Genomic DNA, 21,043 nt, shown 5'->3' on the forward strand with positions numbered 1-21,043 from the left:
ACTATGTAACTAGTGGTTAAAAAACAAAACTGCATGTATTTTGCGGAAGAACATTGTTTTGGTTGTGCTTGACTGTGCTGATGAGTATCTTTCTCAAAAAGAAAGCAAGATTATCCTACTGCTCATAAAACTTTCACTAGGCTTAAGAGATATAACCAGTTTAGATGGAGAGGATCTCAAGCTGACTAGTTGAAGATGTTACTGTAACTTTATACGCATTAATAGACACGATACTTCCTTGAAAATTATTCCAGCACAGTGCTACAACCATAATGGCCCTTCACAATAGATGATGCTTTACAATCAACTCTGTTAGAGAGATACATGTGGCAATCTGTTCAATAAAATACCTTATTCATCTGAGTAAATAAAATCCAATTCCAAAAAATAAAATCCAAAAAATAAAATTCATCTGCGCATCGATTTTACAACATTTTAAATCCCTAGTTCTCGCCATCTCCAAAAAGCCAAGCCGATGTTGATTCTAGTTTTATTACAAGCTCTGTCACGTTCTCTTTTCTCTTTTTCTCTCTACCTAGGAAGTGATCATAGTTAGGCTACATTAATCAAAACATCAAAAAGACACACCAAAAGTGCACTGGAATACACAAAAGAGTGAAAAAATAGGGAAGTGTTAGATTTGATTGAGGAGTTTGATTTACATTTAACTGGATTAAGTCTGATTTAATCAAACTATTTTTAGGTGTTATCATAGGAAGTCTATATGAGGTTATCAGAGCTGAAATGCTTGTTTGACAGGCTCTCCCACTGTCTCTGTATCTAAACATGAAACACACAGCACAGGAAAGTCTTGCAGATCTTTCATCTGATAGAACAGACACTGAGTTAGTCAGTTTGCGTTAAAACTGGAAAGTTAGGCTCACTAAACAGCAAATATAATAAAGGCAGGCATGCAGGGCCATGTTCACATATAGCTTTACAGTCAAAACTTTGTGGAAATGTGCTTGAATAAAAAATAACTGTGACATTAGGCAGCAAATGAACCATTGCTAGAATACAGGCATAGATACTTTCACAAACACACAAAGGTGGCTTCCTAAAACAGCCCTTCACAGAATAGGAGGAAATGGGTGGCAGTCCTGTTGCAGGATTACATCCCGTTAAAGCACCGCACACACACCAGAATAAAGTAAAATATATTATAATAGTGTATATTATTCTCACTAAATCAAATGACTAAAATTTGTCAATTAAAAAAAAAAAAAAAAACTAGTCTGTGTGCAGTTATAAATGAGCATGCAACTGTCTCAAAAAAGTTTCTGATTTAGATTTTCTGGGAACAGATATGTGTGTGTGTTGGGGCTGTAGAGTGCATGTAAAATCAACTGATACGATTCCTAAGTGTGTTGCATAAAACTAGATTGTCTCAGGAAGTTCACACCAGCACCATTTAGCTATTGCTAGGATACGCCACTGTGACCACAAGGCTGATCAGTCAGCACTCTGATTGGCTTAGTTCTCTCTCTTGATGACATCACGTTGTTGCCGGGTGAAATTGAACTCTGGTGGCAGGGAAGAAAAAAGACAACTTGTAAGTTTGGGCTTCTTTTTCAACCAAGCTCCATGCAGATTTTCTCGGCTTAAGGGTTTAATGTTTAAGGATCACCACGGAATTTGCTGACTAAATGCTGCAACGCTGCTGACATGTCCTGCTTTTTAAAAAAATCCCTAACTTTCTTAAGTAGAAACCTTAAGTTTAGTGACATTTTGCTATCTGTCTGAACAACAGAACGTCACAGCATGAACAAGTTTATGTAGGCCGGCATTCATTTCATCTGAACTCTGCAACATTAGTCTGAGATCATCGGAATGTTTTTAGTAGCACCCCGTGGGCCGCCTTCGTGAACCCATGGACGAAAATCCTGCGGGGTCTGGCCCCCGTCCACTCCGTCTGATCATGGCCATTCCGCTCTGTCAGCAATTCCCAACTCTATTCAAGGCTCCTGTCCGCATGCACTGTATAAAGACAATTGTTGAGTTGTGTTGCTGCATATGCACTCTAGACAATGATTGCCTTGAATTGTTTGAGCAGCCATGCTTATTTTTCCTAGAAAATAAAAGCAGTAAATGCATTTAGAGTGAGATAAAACATTTTATTAGAAAAAAATATAGAGACAGTGAAATCTAATCAGACGTCCTGATGCAATACACTGTTTTATTAGAGGTTGTGTAGCCTGTGAGCCACTGATCTCAGCACAGATATTTCATTGGGAGCTGTTAAGTCCTAAAATGTTCACCCCCTGCCTTCATATATAACAATTGAAATGGATTTAACACAAGGCTACTGTGCATGAAAAATTATACAAGGCCTTTCTCAGAATGTCTTAAATTTGTTGATATGCATTATGCAGCACACTTAAAGTGGGGGTAACATGTCTGGACAAGAGAGAAAAAGTTGGAGGGGGGAGTGGCTCATAGAGAGAATACCTTGGAGAAGTCCAATTCTTTTTAGACAGTTGATTCTTTCGGTTCAATGAACCGAGTCATTTGAGTCATCTAAGCCTGAAAAGGTTAAAGGATTCGTACGTTTTAATTTTTTTCATGATAAATTGCTGCTAGCTGCGGTAAACAAACGATTTTGATTCTATAATAATGTGATAAATAATGACAGAAGGCTATAGTTTATGTATTGTTTGTTGATGTGCTGCAGCTGTACAAACCGCGATGAAACTTCTCATGCGATTTATGTTCGCATAATTAGCATCAAGCCGAGAAAATTTGCCTTTTTGTTCTAACATTAACGATAAAAGTAATACAATTAATGACTGGTAATATTAATATAGCATTTTTTCCCCATCTCACAGTTTCACCCCTAACCGAAGTCATCAGTTATTAGTGATTCACAAGCTCGTTACGAATCGGTTCACAAGAACGATTCACTCGGGAGTCGAAGCGAAAGAGGCCAGCTGAAGGGGGCGTGTAGTGCACGTTCATGCTGAAGTTGGACACTTTTGAGAGCTTTGCGCACTGCGAAGGGAGACACGAAGGGATAAGGAGGGGTGTCCGGTCCTCCTTCAGGTCTTGATCGCCCACAGAGGAGCTGGCAGCGAACATGCCCAGACCAGTACATCGTCACTGACACCGGGATTCAGCTCTTCGCCTGGTTTAAGCTTGCCAGAATGAACGAAAACGCAGACATCTGCAACCACTGTCGGAACATGATCAGAGAGAAGGTAACGTTGTTCTTCTCCGTGTGTCTAAAACTGTTTTTCTGCATCCATTTCGGCTTATTGTGTTATTAAAACATTAATGCATTTGATCCTGATGTTGATCCTGGTGATGGGAAGCTGCATTGGGTTGTGTATGAGTATTAGACATTTATCATATCTCTGGCGACCCCAGAGATGTTTATTTAGTCACCTATATTAGCCTACATATTTAAATAACTGGTAGGCCTATATATTTTAATTTATATAATTTATTTATATATTTAATATACATTTCATTATACTAGTAGATGTTATGTTATTAGTTGTTGTTTTTTTATTTTACAGATAATTGGATTAGTCGTTTTTTCAATTTGTATTTGTATATATATATATATATATATATGTGTGTGTGTGTGTGTGTGTGTGTGTGTACATAATAGATTTTTGCAACATACTGACAGGTTTAAATTAAAATGGTATGCATTTCTTCACATTTTGATTGTATCAGAGGCTGACTAACTTAGTGACCTACTCATCTCATCTGAAATCCTTCCATCATCTCTCTCTCTCTCTCTCTCTCTCTCTCTCTCTCTCTCTCTCTCTCTCTCTCTCTCTCTTTTCTTTGGCTGGAAGATGTTATTTTTAGCTTTCATAAATCATGTCGAACACATGTGACCTACTTCTGCTCTGCACATCTTCTCACACACACCCTGCCAAAAGTTGTAAGTCAAACTGGACTTTAATACAGAAACACAAGCTGGCATTTATCAGATTGAACTATTGGCTGAAGCTGTTTGCTGTTTGTTTGATCTTGCACTCTTGCAGCAGGGAGCGAATGGCTATCCTGCGGCTGTATGCAAACCTGTATTTTAAGTGCATGACAATGTGTGTCTGTTTGGAGAACTCTTGTTATATGAGAAAGGTTTAAGGGATTTGTGGTTACTTTGTCATGTCGACATAAGGTTCTTCATTGCCCTGGTTGTGATAATAACTCTCATCAGCAAATAGCTAGTCTCTTCTCACCTGTTGCTTTAGCTGGTTGGGAACATTCACTTCAAACTCATCTCTCTCTTGCCTTAGCCTGCAGAAGAAAAAATATATATAATTAGAGCCAAATTAGAACCAATTATTTCCAATTAGAAAAACTTTTAAAGTTCCAAAAAATAACCTTTTATTCTCTAGTTCTTTTATACCACGTATGTATTGTATTGTTGCATTAAAGGAATAGTTCACCTAAAAATGAAACTTCTGTCATCATTCACTCATCCTGTGTGTTCTACAAAATGTTTGAAATGGCATGAGAAAATTATGACAGGATTTCAGAAATCCAGAAATCATCTGAAGAATAATGTGACATCAAACACTTTCTAACATGCTTTGTAATCTTATTTTGAGTGATAATTTTCTCTGTTTATCACTCGATCCCATAGCACCTGTGTTGGTTTGTTTTTACCTGTCTTTATTTCTGTTTGCTGTCACACACGCTTCAGAGAACAAGCAACAATGGCCGCTCTACTGTGGATTCTGAACGGCAACAAAACCGACTTGCGTCAATGCAACCAGTTTTGTATATCATTGTTTTCCTGCTTGAAAGAGAGACGGACAGAAGCTCTATATAAAACCGAGTTTTGCTGATTCAGCATCCGACACACTTCCTGTTCCTCCAGCTGGCGTGTGCGCTGGCGTGACATAATTGACCAATGAATCGCACTGCCCCATTACCACATAGTGACCCGCCGTCGGGAAGAGCATCAGTGCCTGTACGTCCTGTAGTCATGTTTGAGCAGCGATCTGTGGGTAGACATCGCCATGAGAACTACAAATACTCAAACCACTAATTGAATGAGGACGCAAGTGCCGGCCGGGGACATTTGTCATGGTGCCACTAGGCGTCTGCTCAAGCAAAACTAAAACCTGTGCATTGTGCCAGTGTTGCATAATCTTTTATGAGTTTAATGGCATCATTCAAGGGCCACAGATGCTGACGCAATCAAGTGATCACCAGGGAGAGGATCCTTATGAGAGAAAGAAAGGATGTTATGTCAGAAAATGTAGTAAAAAAACAAGGAAAATGACTTTTAATGTTTTAAAAATGGATATTTGCTTTTATTTACAGAGCATTTTTTATTCATTTAGTTTATTTCATGTGCAAGCAACTGGCGTACAATAATGCACAATCATTTTATAATAATGTAATTTATTTGATCAGTAACTGATTTAATTTATATGCTATTCTTAGAAGTTTCGAAAAAATATATTAATCTTTGGCATGTAACTCACACCATTTGTGCAACATGATGATACCAAATCGTGCGGAGTATTGAGAACAGTGCTATTTTAGTATTATTTATACACTAATTATTATTAATTAATTATTTTCTGTTTTCATATGAATTTTAGCTTTTGCCTTTTTTATTATTTTTTAAATAAATATATTTTTATTTAGCTTTAATTTGGTTTTTGGTTTTTTTTCCGTTTTAGTTTCAGTCATTTTAGTTATGTTTGATTAGTTTGTTGCCAAAAATTACAACATTTCTGTTTTTTTAAGTTAAGTTTTTCATCTAATATTTAGATTTTAATTTTATTTCCATAACAAAGATGGTTTCACTGGTTTAATCTAAAAGGCATTTTGAATGCTCTATTATTAAGACCTGTATTTCACTATAAATTACACATCATCCTTAATTTCATTTATCCTTGATCTTACCATTCTAAGAACTGGATAAAGTAATCCCCAGTAAACCGCTCCATAATAACCCCCCGTTCTCTCATCATTACATCCCGTTAAAAACTTCACTGGAGATCAAACCTAATCCTAATCCTCACAGAGACGCTGAATATTTGTTAACATATCTGGACTCTCTCTCTCTCTCTCTCTCTCTCTCTCTCTCTCTCCCATATTTTATACAATTTATGTATCTCTCTTCAAACTCAATCAGGGTAGGCCTCATTTGTTCAAACTGAGCACAAAGCGGACTTATGTTAGTACTGTATTGGTGTGTTTATGTGTGCTTTTTTTCTACACATACCTGTGCTGTCATAGAGACAAAAATTTCTGCACTTTCCCCCAGAACACAGAACACACAATCAGGCTCTGAGTCTGACAGACCCACTTTTTTCTTTCCCTCTTTCTTTAAAACACACTTACACTTCTGGCATCTACGGCTGAAGGCAGAGCGCCAGGTCTTGGAAGGGAAGGAAGCATATAGGATTCCTGGACAGCCATTTCAACTCAAAAGCTTGACTGGGCAACAGCGCGAAGGGCTGGAACAATAGCATCCTTTAATATTGAATACATAAAACCTGACATGTCTATGGGCGAGACGAGAGTACTGACTGTTCAGACACATTCTGTGTAATCCAGAGTCCATTTGAGCCTTTTTAACAGGCTTTTGTATATCAGGGAGTGGCTGTTTAACGTTTAAAACCACAACCTTGATTTTTATGAAATTACCTGTGCATACAGTACAAACATAAAAAACACACTTGTAAAAACTAACTCTGCAACCAAATTAAAATTATTTGGGTGGTAACCTACCTTAGACTTGCAGTATAGTGGGTTTTATGTAACCTTGAAAAGTCATGAAATCATAGTACTACTGTGCATATTCTAGTATGTTTACATGGTAAAAGTGGTAATACTACGATTGTAAAAGTAACGTGGAACATTGCAGCCAAATGATAACTATAACATTAACGATAAAGAAATACCGGTAGTTCTAAAAATCTATCGTACTAAATATAAAAGAGTAGCAGAGTCCTGACCACAACTAAGGGCACGGAGTCTCGTTATCGTTATCTATATCATTGGAATCACTTTGAGAACGATTTTCTCCAGCTGATGAATGATTTAAAAAAAAACAGATAAAAACACTGACAGCCAATCAGAATCCATCCTGCTTTAATGCATTTAAATACATTTAGAGTGAAGCATTTAAAGCTACACTGTGTAATTTTTTCTTTTTGTAAATCTGTTCTTTCAAAATGATATGTGCTCATTAATGTGTAATTACTTAAGTACCAATTAATCGAGTATTCTCGTAAGCGTAGAATCTGCCATTTAGCATACATACGAGCGAGTCGCCCGAATGGCGGCAGCCATGTTGCGCCTCCATCTTGAAAATACATTAGCCAAAGAGGGACATACCTGGAAATTCAAGCTTCGCCTTTCGCGTTTTTACACTCAGTGGCACCGTGACGAATGCGAGGGGGAGATTACTCGCGACTGCCGGCAGATTTGAAATAATACGGCCACCGTAGGAGTTAAAACGCCCTCGGAATGGGAGGGGCTAGAAAGTCATATTCAGTTGGTAGTCATAAACAATTTCACCACCAGATGGGAGAAAATCCTACACAGTGTAGCTTTAAAGTGACATACGACAAAACTAGTGCTTCTAATGAACAGAACATTATTGTCTGTTGGTGTGGACGCTAATATAGTAATAATTATAGTTATCTTTATAAATATTATTCTTGGTGTGAACGGGCCTAATAGTAAAAGAACACAAAGGGTGCTCATATTTTCTGACAAAATACTAGTTACTAAAGTTTGTTAGTGTTGTGTACAGTTTCTTTAAAAAAGATAGCGAAAATACATTAGTAAAAGTATATTTGGCTTATGGTCAACTTTTGTAAGGCCTCAAGTTTTTAGCGCAATTTTCCAACGGACAAAATTGCGATTGTTAACTCATGATTTCTGTTCTGTCTGTGCGCACCAATCTTGCACTTCTATCTCCTCCTCAACCAGACCACCTAGAGACTTCGGGTTTTCGGCATTATGTTAAGGAAGGTCTAATCTCGGGAACGCACACAAAAAAAAAAAAAAAAAAAAAAAAAAAAAAAAAAAAAAAAACATAAAAAGATTTACTATCTCTTAGTGTTGTGATCCCATGACGTCAGAAAATTGCGCTAAAACACTCACTGAGTTTTTATTACTTGTTTAATTAATGATCAATTTTTTACCTTTTACCAATGAGTAGTTCTTTCCACACTTTAACTGAATGCATAACATGATGACATTTTTGTTATCATAAATTGATTTTTGGTCAATAGCCTTTCAATATTTTTTTATTGAAATGTATTATAAAGTGTTCATATGCGAAGATTAAAATTTCAGACGTTCTTTTTTATGAACCCTATTACATCCCTCCGAATTTTAAAACCATAGAAATTAGTTTTTGATTAACTTTTGTATTATTCTTATTGAAGAGATAATTTTTTTAAAAATCTAGACACTGTCCCAGGCTATTTGAGGAAGACGCCTCCTCTATCCATGGACACTCATGCTGCTGTTATGACAACAGAACCGTTACCATGGTGCCACAGAATGACAGTCTCAAGCATTATCAGTGCTGATAGTACGCTGTTCTTTGATTGGCCAGGAGCATTGATGTGTTTTCATGGTGCAGGTCACAATGGTCACAGGACCATGTCAATGTTTCCGTGTGTGTCAAACAAGTCGGGATGGCCAATCAGTGCAGCCTCATTGCAAATACACACAAGCATTACATTAAGCACATAGAACAAATTAGTTTCACATATTCTGAGGTTCTCTTTCTGTCTTATCTGTTCTCTCTTGCTTTATATGTTTGACTTTGATTATTATTTAACAGAGATGAGAGAAAGGATTCTTGTGATGAAAAATACACTCACACAAGAGGGTGATGACTCGTATCATCCGCTTAATTAAAATGTACACTACTGAATGTAACAATTTTTAATAGTTTTAGTTTGCAACAACAACAATGGTGTGCACTGTGCAAACACTGTGAATGTGTTTCAGTTGAGTTGCTTAATGCTGGAGGCCTCTCTTTCAAAAGACTTTTCTGTATTTTTCCCCTCTTCTGCCCTCCCTCTGTTTGCCGCTTTCCCTCTTTCTTTGCACAGTCTATTTACTCTCTTTATTTTATATGTAGTGTCTTGTTCTCTTTCAACAGAGCAGTGGATGTAAGAAACCAACAAGCCCCAAAACAAAACTCTCCCTGTATTCCGTGTTGCTCAATCTTTCCTCTCACAGATTTTGCATCATTGCAAAACAACTTGACTGCAAATAGAGAGAAAAACACATGTTTGAGCACCTTGTGCATCAGATTTAGTGTCTGTGTCTGTGCAGAATCTTGGTAGTTCCAGGTTTATGTTTTATAAACAGCACAGGTTTACACCAAGGCCGCAGAGTGGAGGCAAAACACCTTTGACCGCAAATACAACACCGTTTGTGTATTTGTGGTGGTTAGGGGTAAGGGGTGAGATATCCTGAAAAAACACAAACCACGAAGAGAAGGAAGGAAGGAGAGGGTGAGAATGACGGGGAAAGAGATTTGGTGTGTCCAGTCCTCGGGCCACTGAACTGAAGTGACCCCTACACCCTTGGCATTATAGAGAGTTTAGCGAACACACACACACATAGATAAAACACAAACACAGCATTCGTGGAACTCCTTACCTTTCACTGTAACAGGAACAAAACACTGGCAGAGACTTTCAAAATAAACCCCAGCAGGGAGACTCAAAATCGACCTGAAAAAACTAGGTTGTGCCCTTTAAAATATATACATTAAACACACTATTATATACTTTTATCACATTATCTATCTAGGAATTTACTTTATGCTTGTTAGACAGTTTTTAAGGTAGTAGTGTTTCTTATAATGACTGCTTTCAAACAAGTTTTCACCTGCCTGCCATTGGTTGAATAAACAGATAGACCCGCCCCCAAACGCACACCATTGGTTGAGCGACTGTTGCTGTGCAGAATCAAGCTACAGATGGCTTAACTTATAGTTGTCTCTGCATGTTAACCTGAAATTGGCTTACATAAAAATACACATTTCAGTAAAAATAATAATAATATTTGAATCGTATTGTCTGGATATTTTCATCATCATAAATGTTATTGTTTCACAGGAAAAAGGAATGAAGATGTCAAGACACATATCAACAGGACCAAGCTCATTTATTCCAGAAAATGAGGTAATACTAATAACAAAATATTTTAAGTTGCATTTCTTGGCTCAGAGATGGTACAATGGTTACACCATGATTTTTTTGACATATACCATGGTATAACCATGATCTTTTAGGGTTAGTGAGATTTTGTTTTTAATGTTTTTAAAAAAAGAAGTCTTTATGTTAACCAAGGCTGCATTTATTTGATTACAATATTAAAGGCACAATATGTAACTTTTTTGCTTTAAAAATAGCAAAAATCACTATATCTATGTTATATATATTTTTTAGTTGTGTACTTACATTATCCCGACTGTTTCCAACAACTTTTAAACCAGGAGAAATTTGTAATTTAATTTGAGAAACGTCCCGTTTCTTTATTTCCGTTTTGTCGCCGTCAATGCCGTCATATCCGTGTTGTCCCTGGTTTCCGCTCGTGCTGCCATGGCAACCAGAGCTATGAACCAGAGCCGTCTGATAGTAACCAAAGCGACTGACGCGGACAACTTTGTAGTTCGCAATGTCTATTTGCACGCTGTTGTTGTTTCGTTCAAACATTATGGACCATGACAAGCAGACTTTGGATAAAAAAAGGAGAACTAAAACGAGAATCAATATCAGCGCGGTGTTTTCGAGATGCCGAGAGCTCCCATAGACGGTATATAAACGAGAGCTCCACGTCCGAGACTTCGACCGCTCCTACATGTACTTTATTAAACAGGTGAGCACATTTACATAAAACTAATCAATGTTATATAGTTCAACAATGATAAAATGTCAGAATATGATCTGTATGTTATTCTAATGTTGATCTAGTTTACTGCTAGTCTCATACAGACAGACTAACACATACATTTCAACACATTCAAATGCAGTTTAGTGTGATAGTGTAATGTTAGACCAAGTGAAACAGCGCTGCGTTACCTCACAAGTTTAATTTGTCTAATAAACTGACCTGTGAGTAGTAATTTTGCGTGTAGTTCGGTAGAATGAAATGTCCATATTCCTTTTATATCCACGGGACTCGCGTCGCGTGTGGAGCTGATAGCTGTCTCTTAGCAATCCCGAACTGCTTCATATCACAGTCATGATAAAAACATTGATGTATTCAGTCATCCATAAACATTATTAGATCGGTCGGCTTGACGTTGACGACAAGATTCATAATTCTTAGCAAATGTTGCGTCATCAATCTACGCCTTTGTTATTGTAAATAGGTTAGCGACCCCTAGTGGCGAAAAATGCCATACTGTGCCTTTAAACGGTAATATTGTGAAATTTTTTTACAAATAGAAATCTATTCGATTTTAATATATTTTAAAATGTCAGTTATTTATCCAATGACAAAGCTGAATTTTCAGCATCATTACTTAATTTGTGCTGCTTAATATTTTTGTGTATACTAGGGATGCACGATATATTGGCCACCATATCGGTATCGGCCGATATATACTAATTTTTTATGTTATCGTTATCGGCCTGATAAGAAAATTTGTCCGCTATATTAAAGCTGATAAATAATGTATTATTTCCTTCAGCTGAGACACTTCAGATTCGCACTGTTCACCATGATGGCTTTAAATTGCTTGAAATATGATTGGAATCACTTCAAATAAGGAAAATACAGTTACGTGCTGTGATATCGGCTTCATAAAATTATAATGAGAACATTATAATTGTGTTTTGGGACATGGCTTTTAATAGTGAAACTTTTGTTTTTGTAATCAGGCTCTCAAAAAGTAATTACATTTATTTGGATTTAGATTTATCGGCCAATATATCAGTTATCAGCTTTCAAATGTAACGAGTTATCGGTATCAGCCAAAATTTTCATATCGGTGCATCCCTAGTGTATACGTTATACGTTTGTTTCAGGATGCTTTGACGAATAAAAAGTTCAAAAGAACAACATTTATTTGAAATTTAAATCTTAACAATTTAACGCGTCCTTACTAAATAAAAGTATTCATTTCTTTTGAATGGTTCATACATAGTTCATATGGTTCATTTAGTAGCATAGTATATCAGTATACCACAATATTACCACTTTTTCTCTCTTCTCTCACACACTCACTCAATCCGAGTTCACCTAACTCAGATACTGTAATCATTCTTTCTCGAGTCAGCTGGTGTTCATTTCACTTTTGTTTTTAGTTCAGCCAGTTCAGGAGATAATTTTCTCTGAATCCGAGTTAAGTCCCTTCGTTGAATTAAGATTAACCTGAGCCAGAGTTCAAATCTTTCTTGGCTCTGATTAATAGCATTGCATATTGGTGCCGTCTCATATTACGAAATCAGACACAATTTAGTTCTATACACCACATATTTAATTTGCCTTACTATCTGACCGCAGTACTTTTATGTAAGGAAAAATATAGTCAATATTTTGCACTGTTGTGAAATGTCCCGTGTTCTGATCCTCAACCCCAGATCCTAGGAGCCATGCCTCTGAGTGACTCCACAGTGATGTTCTTAGACGAAGAGTTCAGCGGGCGCGTGGACAACCTGACGCAGGTGATGGGGCTCCACCCGCATTATCTGCAAGCCTTCCTGCGCTGCCACTATTACCTGTTGAGGATGGACGGCCCCCTACCACTCCACTACAGACATTACATCGCTATAATGGTACAAACGCATACAGAAACACTTTCGAGGGAGACTTTATTCAGCTGGAACAGTTTTAGGAGTGATTTTTGTCTGTGTTTTGCAGGCTGCAGCGCGGCACCAGTGTTCCTCGCTGGTGTGTCACCACATGCAGGAGTTCGAGCAGATTGGCGTGTGTTCTGATTGGCTGAGAGGTCTGGAGTTCTGCCCGCAACGACTCCGCAACCTCAACGAGATTAACAAGATCCTCGCGCACAGACCCTGGCTCATTACAAAGCAACATATAAAGGTAACACACTAGTGATCTTTTTTACTGCTCAGTATTCTTGCAGATTTTTTTTGCATTATGCAATCATTTTGCAACAATAAACATTTCTGACTACATTTATTGTCACATGACGTCACTCAAGCATGTTTAATTCAGAGGGTGGCATCCGAATATCATCTTGTAAATAAAAGCACTGCATTTTCAATCCAATTTTGTGTTAATTCTTTGTGAATCAAAAAATTACTTCTTTTTTTTTACTGAAACACCAAAAACTGAAAATAAAGTTTATTTAATAATCAAATTTATTTAATAATCAACACTCCAAATAAAAAAATATATGAGTTGAATGTAAACATTTAAATTGCAGTTTTTATATTAGCTTTTTATTATGGGTAACATTTTACAATAAGGTTTAATTTGTTAAAATTGGTTAATGTATTTACTAAAATGAGCTAATAAAGAGCAATCCATTTGTTACACTATTTATTTATTAATCTTTTTTAATGTTAGTCAATAAAAATCCAGATGTTCATTGTTTGTTCATGTTAGTCCACAGTGCATTAACTAATGTTAACAAATACTTTTGATTTTAATAATGTATTAGTAAATGTTGATAGTATTGTTCATTCATAGTTCATCTTAGCTAATGTAGTTAAGTAATTAATTAATGATAATTAATTAAATTAATTAATGAAACCTTATTGTAAAGTGTTACCTAATTATGTTTCTACTCCAATTTGTTTTTTAAATATAATATTTAAATGGTGGCCGTAATAAAAAAAACAAATCATGATTCAGATTTATTCAAACTCATATTAAAATAATGAAGACAACAGGTTAAGTAAAAATATAATGGATATGTAATATAGTGCAAAATTCTTCTCTCCAGAGTTATTTTTTTGACACTGTGGACAGCTGTGGACACTGAATGACTTTTCTGAGATAAATGTAATGTCATGCTAAATATTTTCTATCAAATGTTAATGATCTTACACTCTTTGTTTCTCAGGCTCTGGTGAAGACAGGAGAGCACAGCTGGTCTCTGGCAGAGCTGGTTCATGCTGTCGTACTGTTGGCTCATTTCCATGCCTTGGCTAGTTTTGTGTTTGGTAGCGGAGTCAACCCTGACCCTGAGGTCACAGAGGTCAACGGGGTCACGGATGACCTTTGCCCTCTAGACATGGCGGGTTTATGCACCTGTCACCTAACAAACGGCAACCAAGCCAACGGGAACCCCCTGCGTAACCCTAACACTGGGGTAGGAAAACATTAGAGTATCCATGTTAGGGATGTGCCCGAATAGTTCTTATGGTTCTTCATGCAAAATATGATGTGGAATATATACTATATATTGTATATAAAATTATATATATTATATATCATATGAAATTATATATATGCATTACATTATATTATACATATACACACATTTTTATTTTATTTTATTTTTTCAATTTTAGGATTGCTCTTGACAAGTTTTATGACATTCATCTGCATATTAATAGTATGCATATTCTGTGCATATTCAGGGCTATCTTTATTTGTTTGGACAAAAGTAGCATGTCATTTTTTTAACTCCATTGTTGTGTATTTTAGAGTGAGCTGGAAGCACTGATGGAGAGAATGAAGCGATTGCTGGAGGAGAGAGAAGACGATGATGCGTCAGAGGAGGAGATGTTCACTCGCTTTGAGAAAGAAAAGAAAGAGAGTCTTCTGGTGGTGTCTGCAGGTATTACAACACAGATACTGTACATCTACTCTTTTTCAATTTACACTATTATTCATATTTTCTGGCATAATGATAATAGTGCATGCTAATAAAATCTGAAACTTTTAAATATCGTTGTCTGGCAGAAACCTTGTATCTCCATATTTCGTCATAAATCATTACTATTGGTCACCCTTTATGTCTGTCTTGGGATTTTTGCAAATATTTAACCAATGAAAAGTATTAAAAAGTGCTTGTGACCAAATCTCGTAACTACATTGGCTCCTCAAACTGTCAGTCAAACATCATAACTCCGCCCACCTCAATCTTGAATGAAGTACTGCAGGCAGTTTGGAGCGTCTCTGCTTGTTTGCAATGCAAGGATTAATAAAGAACTGGTTCTTTGAATAAGTACAGTGTTTTCTTTATTCAAGAAACACTATATATATAAAGACTAATGCTGTATGTGTTTGAGGAGCGGAGTAGAGCGTCTCTAGCATTTGTCTTAGAGTCACAGTCAATACTGTCTGAAATAGCCTGTGCATCACTTCATCTTTAACATGAGATTTTGAGGTAACATGAGGTTGTAGCTTCAGTAAACTTTATAACCCGTAAATTGATGAAAATGTAATGCGACGCACTTACTGCCTCAGATGTGGCCGAAATTCACTGGTCAAAAACCTCGGAACTCCATTTGAGCTTGATTTTGGTAAAATATAAAAAATATAATGACATATGCAAGTGTCTGACCACATATAAAGCCACAATATAAACTTTGACAACACAGGTTTTTCAATTTCCTGAAAAGTAGCATTTTTGGAGATACAAGGTTTCCGCTCGACACCAATTATATGTTTGAACTAAAACTAAGACTGTTTTTTTCTGTTACTGTTGTGTGTAAAGTGGGAATTAATATTAAATTACCAAAATGAAAAATTCTCAAATCATCTACTCAGCCAGTTCTAAACCTATATGACTTTATTTACCATTTCAAGCATGCAATGAATTGGAACTATTGCTTGAAACAATAAAAGGATCTTGCAGTCCAATATATTGTATTAAAATATTGTGATTTGCATATTCAGGGTTTGATGAGGAAGTGGTGCCCCCTTCTCCCGTGGCTCGGTTTGTAGACGACCCGTCGTTTGGATACCAGGACTTTGCACGACACGGAGAAGACAACCCACCCACATTTAAAGCTCAAGTATGACAACTACCCTCGCGTATACACATACACAGCATTTTTCTTCAATACCCCATTGAGAATGAATGACTGATCATTCTGTCTTGTTCACTCTATAGGACTACTCATGGGAGGACCATGGTTTCTCTCTGGTCAACAGGCTGTACTCTGACATTGGTCACCTATTGGATGATAAGTTCAGAACGGCATGTGATCTGACCTATTACAACATGGCCAGTCACGAGGGGGTTGACACCAGCATGCTGCGCAGGGCTCTCTTCAACTACGTCCACTGTATGTACGGCATCAGGTACGTCCATGAGTGCGTAATGTGCAATCATATTACATTCTATTTTTTCAGTACTCCAACTTCAAACTTTTTTTCAAGTTAGTTGCCACTGTAAATCATAGTGTACAGTATGTATGCCTAGAGCGCCCCCTAGTGTACTAGCACAGTACAACCAGGAGTACTGATGTCCAGCTCTTTACTGCCTAGTATTGAAAGATGAACATGTGTTTTCATTCTGTGCGTCTGCAGATATGATGATTACGACTACGGTGAGGTGAATCAGTTGTTGGAGTGCAGTCTGAAGGTTTACATCAAAACAGTGACGTGTTATCCAGAGCAAACCACTCGCCGCATGTACGAGAGCTACTGGCACCAGTTCAGACACTCCGAAAAGGCAAGTCATATTATCATGTGTAATACTATTACTTATTACTATTTTTTCAGCATTCATTTTCCTCTAAATATGCTGATATTCTCAATTACCTTTCTTTCCTTTATCCAGGTTCATGTGAATTTGCTTCTAATGGAGGCTCGAATGCAGGCAGAGCTGCTCTACGCTTTGAGAGCCATCACTCATTATATGACCTGACCAATCAGACGTCACCAATTATATGACCTGACCAATCAGACTTAATCTTTTAGGTGATCTGACCAATCGAACCTCACCCACAATATGACCGGACATTATTATTATTATGCCTAAATTTAACCAAACAATTTTTGTCCCCATCATGGAACATGTCATTATCAATTACTTCTGCATATAGTTTTGAATTCTTAAAATTGTGTATACCTTTTCTTGGATGGTTCAAAATGATAACTAAATGAAGGAAATTGAGTATAGAGCATTCTGGGTATAATCCCAAACTCCAAATTGGGATGTTCGGGTATGTTCAAATCATTCGTCATAAGAATTGTGGGTGGGGGAACAATGACTTTAGCTGGATTCAAATGTAATCCTTAACGGTCAGACTTGACAAATCACATTTTAACGTGCAATACTTTCTAACTGAAATCTCATTTATACTGTAAGCTGAAATACTGGAGGACTGAGTTCACATTTTTGAAACAGGAAGTTGTCATTTGTTTTCTTTTTTGCACATTTGAGAAAAACTGTATTTTGGAAGAAAAGAAAAATACTGTTTTCCTTTTGTAATATCATAAATGACAATAACAGAATGTGAGATTTTTCCCTTTCTTTTTTAGAAAAAAAAAATCCCTGTGGCTTTTTTTTCATTCTTGTTTATTTCATATTGAATGTATTGTTTAGATTTGTTTCTAGACTTTTTCCAGATCAGTTTAGTTTGGTTTAGTTGTTTACGTGGAAATTAAGGCTTTTGTAGCATTATTACTGTACTCAGTCCTTTATTTCCTTTCAATCTCAGTGTTATACTTTAGATAACAAAGTTCATTTTTTTATTATACATGTTACTGCCACCTGCAATAGCTCTACTAATCACATCTTGTGACTTTATTTCTGTAAGTGTGAGCATGTCTTGTTTCTGAACGTCTGTCAAAGTGTTTGCACATCTGTTGCGCGTCTCTTTGCACTCTTTGCACTACTCTGTGAAAGAAACCCGTGCACACGCGCGAGAGAGAGTTCATATGTGTGAGTGTTATGTGCAGGATTGCCTGTAGGGAGCGTCTGAAAACTAACTTCTTTTGATACTATTGATGTGATCATTACTGTCCATCAAAGCATTTCTTAAAGGTTTATTTATATCGCTTTAATCATTGCTTCAAATTTGCACAACTCTAATCAAGGTGCAGCATCAGTGTCCTTAAAAAAAAAAAAAAAAAAAAAAAAGATTGTGTCTGAAAATAAATGTATAGTGAAAAGATAAGCTTTATAGAATGAGCAAAGTGTCTAGTCTTACGGGCAGTGCCTTATTAATGTTTAGAAACAGGTTATGATTTAGTAATTTAGTCGTAGGTACACAAGAGATTGTTACAAATGTGGGTAAATATGTCATCAAAGTGCCTTTCAAACTCAGCTGTTGGCGTTTCAAAAGTGTACGCAGCAGATTTAATGGAAAATGGCCGTATGTGTCTGCCGCATTTCCTACTTGTGTTTATTCCGATCAAGGTGGTGCTATGAAGCTTTCATGTTCTCCACTCATCATAAATTTATACATTTCCAAAATGGCAGCACTGGAACTTCTCTCCAGTGGCCAATCACAGACCTGTATGTTTCAATAAAGTTTCTAATCAAATTCAGGCTATGAGTGATGCTTTTTGCAGGCAAATTTATTTTTGTGTGTGACAATTTTATGGCTAAAGGGCTAAAAAGTATCTATACTGTTGCAAAATATGCAGCAAGTGGAAAAAAATGAAACTCATATTTGGCAATTTGACATATAGTAACAGCAGTGACCTTCAGTGTGACATTTATATAAGTATATATATATATATGCAGTTTATTATTACCTGAAATATTTCATATTATATTATTAAGTAATAATATTAATTCAAATGTTATTTATTACATTAACTGCAGGAAATTGTAAGTGAACTGCAAAAAAGCCAAAAGGTGACTAGATACAACCCCTAAATATATACTTACCTTTAAACATTTATTTATTATATTGCTACACACAGTTTATTTATGACCTGCATTATTTATTATTTCAATAATAATTCGATTTTTATTTATTTAAAATTTATATTTTTTTACATGAACTAAAAGATAAATTAAAAGAAATGCTGACTAGTTAGTTACATTCCCTAAATCAGACGTATATTTCAACCTATATGCTAAAAAAAGAAGAGAAATTTAGTTTACACAACAGACAAGTTAACCTTTTTTTAACTTATTTATTTTATATATATTCTTATATATTCTCAGTGCATTCAGCAAATCAGCCCAAGCAAATTTCCACGTTTTTGCTGATCACTGATAATCATGGCCATGTTGGTCAATGACTAGGGCGGCTCCTGACACATTCCACACGTCATGTAGCATCCAAGAAAATCATTCAAATGTATCCAAGCTGTGGCTTTTATTGGACCTTCAACAGGCCAACATGTCATTTAAAGCTGTCTCAACTTACTCTCAAGCATTTGATTAGGATTGTCCAGATACGGGGTTTGGCATGGTGATGTCCGGCAGCAGGTGACAGCTCGTAATGATGTCGATCTTCTCAGACACTGACTTCAGGTCCTCCAGAATGAGTCTAATGCTGTGGGACGCGTTGATGATGCCTGTCTGAGAGTTGTTGAGCTGAGTGGTGGCCTGTCTTATGTCCCTGGCAGCGTTCTGATACACCTGTTTCAGGCTTTGATTGATGTCAGTGCACAGTCGTGCATTGCTCTCCAGCAGTTTCTGCTGAAGCAATGAGTTCAAGCGACCTGAGTCAGGTCTGGACAGGGGCGACGATCGGTCCTCCTGTCCGCACACTGTCGCAGGTGTGTTTCTGATCACGATGAGAGGAGGCAGATCTTTGCGGAGCATCTGCTGTTGGCTTTCAGAGGCCAGTCTGCGCGCTCTCTCCTCCTCATCCTCGCTGTCGGTCTCGGACGCTTCCCCTGCCACCTTCATACCTGATGATGATGATGATGATGCATGGACAGGAGGGGCAGAGGTGATGTACACTTCATCATCTGAATCAGTTTCTGATGCTTCTCCCTGTACCACGATTTGGAATTTGTTGCTTGCCATGATTGCACACCTATAAGATACATGTTTATATCAGTTGATTACTCAGTAAGCTTTACCATGGTATAGTTATGGTGTCAGTATACATTTAAATACCATGGTATTTTTAATGTATACCACGACATTTAATGATTACCATTTTCATAATATACTACATACATTTACACTGTATTCTAAAGTACTTAAAGGAGTATCATAGCACTTCCATGACAAATGTCCATAAATGCCATTTAGGCTATTAGTTAATACACTACGCATTTACGTTTTGCTGTAAATTGCTTTTAGTTAAATTATTATGATATTGTTTAGCGCGTATTTTTTTAATATTAATTATGCACAGTAACTGTATTGAAAAAGCGATTAAAACCAAATGTGCGTCCTTTTCTTACCTGCTGGTGTTTGTATCCACAATCCAAATATCATAGGATTTGTCACGAGAAACCAACTTGAAGCAGGAAGCAGGAAGCAGGAAGAAATTTAAAATAAAAGTCCATCAGAATCAGAATTGTGTAAGAATTCAAAATAAAGGTCCCAAGAAATATGCGAAAATAATAGAATAAAATAAAAAATAAAGTAAAGTAAAGTAAATTCAAAATGTAAGTCTAAAGAATCAGAAGTTTGTGAGTAAAGTCATGAGTGAAGTATGCTGGTTAAAGTTAGTCAAAGCAAGGAATTATAAACAAACACAAATGAATTAAGGAAATAAAAAATGTATGTGAACAAACAAACAAATAAATAAATACACATGTAGAAAGCACAAGTTAAAGGGGTGGTATAATGCCCTTTTCACAAGATGTAAAATAAGTATTTGATGTCCCCAGAGTGTGTACGTGAAGTTTTAGCTCAAAATACCCCACAGATATTTTATATAGCATGTTAAAATCGTCACTTTTTGAGGGTGAGCAAAAACACACCGTTTTTGTGTCTGTCCCTTTAAATGCAAATGAGCTGCTGCTCCCGGCACAGAGGGCGGAGCTTCAACAACTTGCACTCGCACAGAAAATGTCTAAAATTTATAGCCTTTTATGTTCAAACCAGAGTCAGACAATGATGGAGAGACTTGAGAAGAAGTGACAACATGTAGAAAGCAACAGGACATTTTCTGTATGGTTAGCTGATGAATTTATGTACCTTATATGTAGTTATCTTCTAGTCATTGATTAGCATATTCTATCATGATAATCTATAAATCGCGTTCCCGGGGGCGGGGTTTATGTAAAT

The 21,043-nt window shown here is 36.6% G+C and overlaps 3 protein-coding genes across 3 annotated transcripts in view; 1 reads left to right on the forward strand and 2 right to left on the reverse strand.

The window, feature by feature from the left end:
* LOC311090372 (rho guanine nucleotide exchange factor 28-like) overlaps nt 1-3,075 on the reverse strand; it is a gene marked incomplete at its 5' end in the record, with an annotated part of 24,926 nt that extends 21,851 nt beyond the window's left edge. The window contains one exon of the mRNA XM_084125631.1: nt 2,902-3,075. Coding sequence (XP_083981757.1) covers nt 2,902-3,075 — 174 coding nt within the window. The remainder of the gene's footprint in view (nt 1-2,901) is intronic.
* sesn3 (sestrin 3) lies at nt 2,986-18,380 on the forward strand. Its single transcript, XM_084125554.1, has 10 exons — nt 2,986-3,194; nt 10,074-10,139; nt 12,546-12,740; nt 12,826-13,008; nt 13,997-14,245; nt 14,584-14,716; nt 15,781-15,899; nt 15,998-16,188; nt 16,417-16,561; nt 16,670-18,380. Exons 1-10 carry the CDS (start codon nt 3,141-3,143, stop codon nt 16,754-16,756), a joined length of 1,422 nt encoding a protein of 473 aa, XP_083981680.1. The 5' UTR covers nt 2,986-3,140; the 3' UTR covers nt 16,757-18,380.
* A 392-nt stretch (nt 18,381-18,772) lies between these two features.
* bloc1s3 (biogenesis of lysosomal organelles complex-1, subunit 3) lies at nt 18,773-20,289 on the reverse strand. The gene is made up of 2 exons (XM_084125555.1): nt 20,212-20,289; nt 18,773-19,835 (listed from the first exon to the last, which is right to left on the reverse strand). Exon 2 carries the CDS (start codon nt 19,823-19,825, stop codon nt 19,232-19,234), a length of 594 nt encoding a protein of 197 aa, XP_083981681.1. The 5' UTR covers nt 19,826-19,835; nt 20,212-20,289; the 3' UTR covers nt 18,773-19,231.
* Between the last annotated feature and the right edge of the window lie 754 nt (nt 20,290-21,043).

The sequence above is a fragment of the Abramis brama genome (genome assembly GCF_963993115.1).
Source record: "Abramis brama genome assembly, chromosome: 10".
Taxonomy (NCBI): Eukaryota; Metazoa; Chordata; class Actinopteri; order Cypriniformes; family Leuciscidae; genus Abramis; species Abramis brama.

What these genes read in the sequence shown, in the direction of transcription:
- sesn3 (XM_084125554.1), top strand. Translation starts at nt 3,141, where the DNA reads ATGAACGAAAACGCAGACATCTGCAACCACTGTCGGAACATGATCAGA. An exon ending in CATTTATTCCAGAAAATGAG is followed by an intron (nt 10,140 to 12,545) that starts GTAATACTAATA and finishes CCTCAACCCCAG; the next exon opens with ATCCTAGGAGCCATGCCTCT. An exon ending in CACTGTATGTACGGCATCAG is followed by an intron (nt 16,189 to 16,416) that starts GTACGTCCATGA and finishes GTGCGTCTGCAG; the next exon opens with ATATGATGATTACGACTACG.
- bloc1s3 (XM_084125555.1), bottom strand. Translation starts at nt 19,825, where the DNA reads ATGGCAAGCAACAAATTCCAAATCGTGGTACAGGGAGAAGCATCAGAA.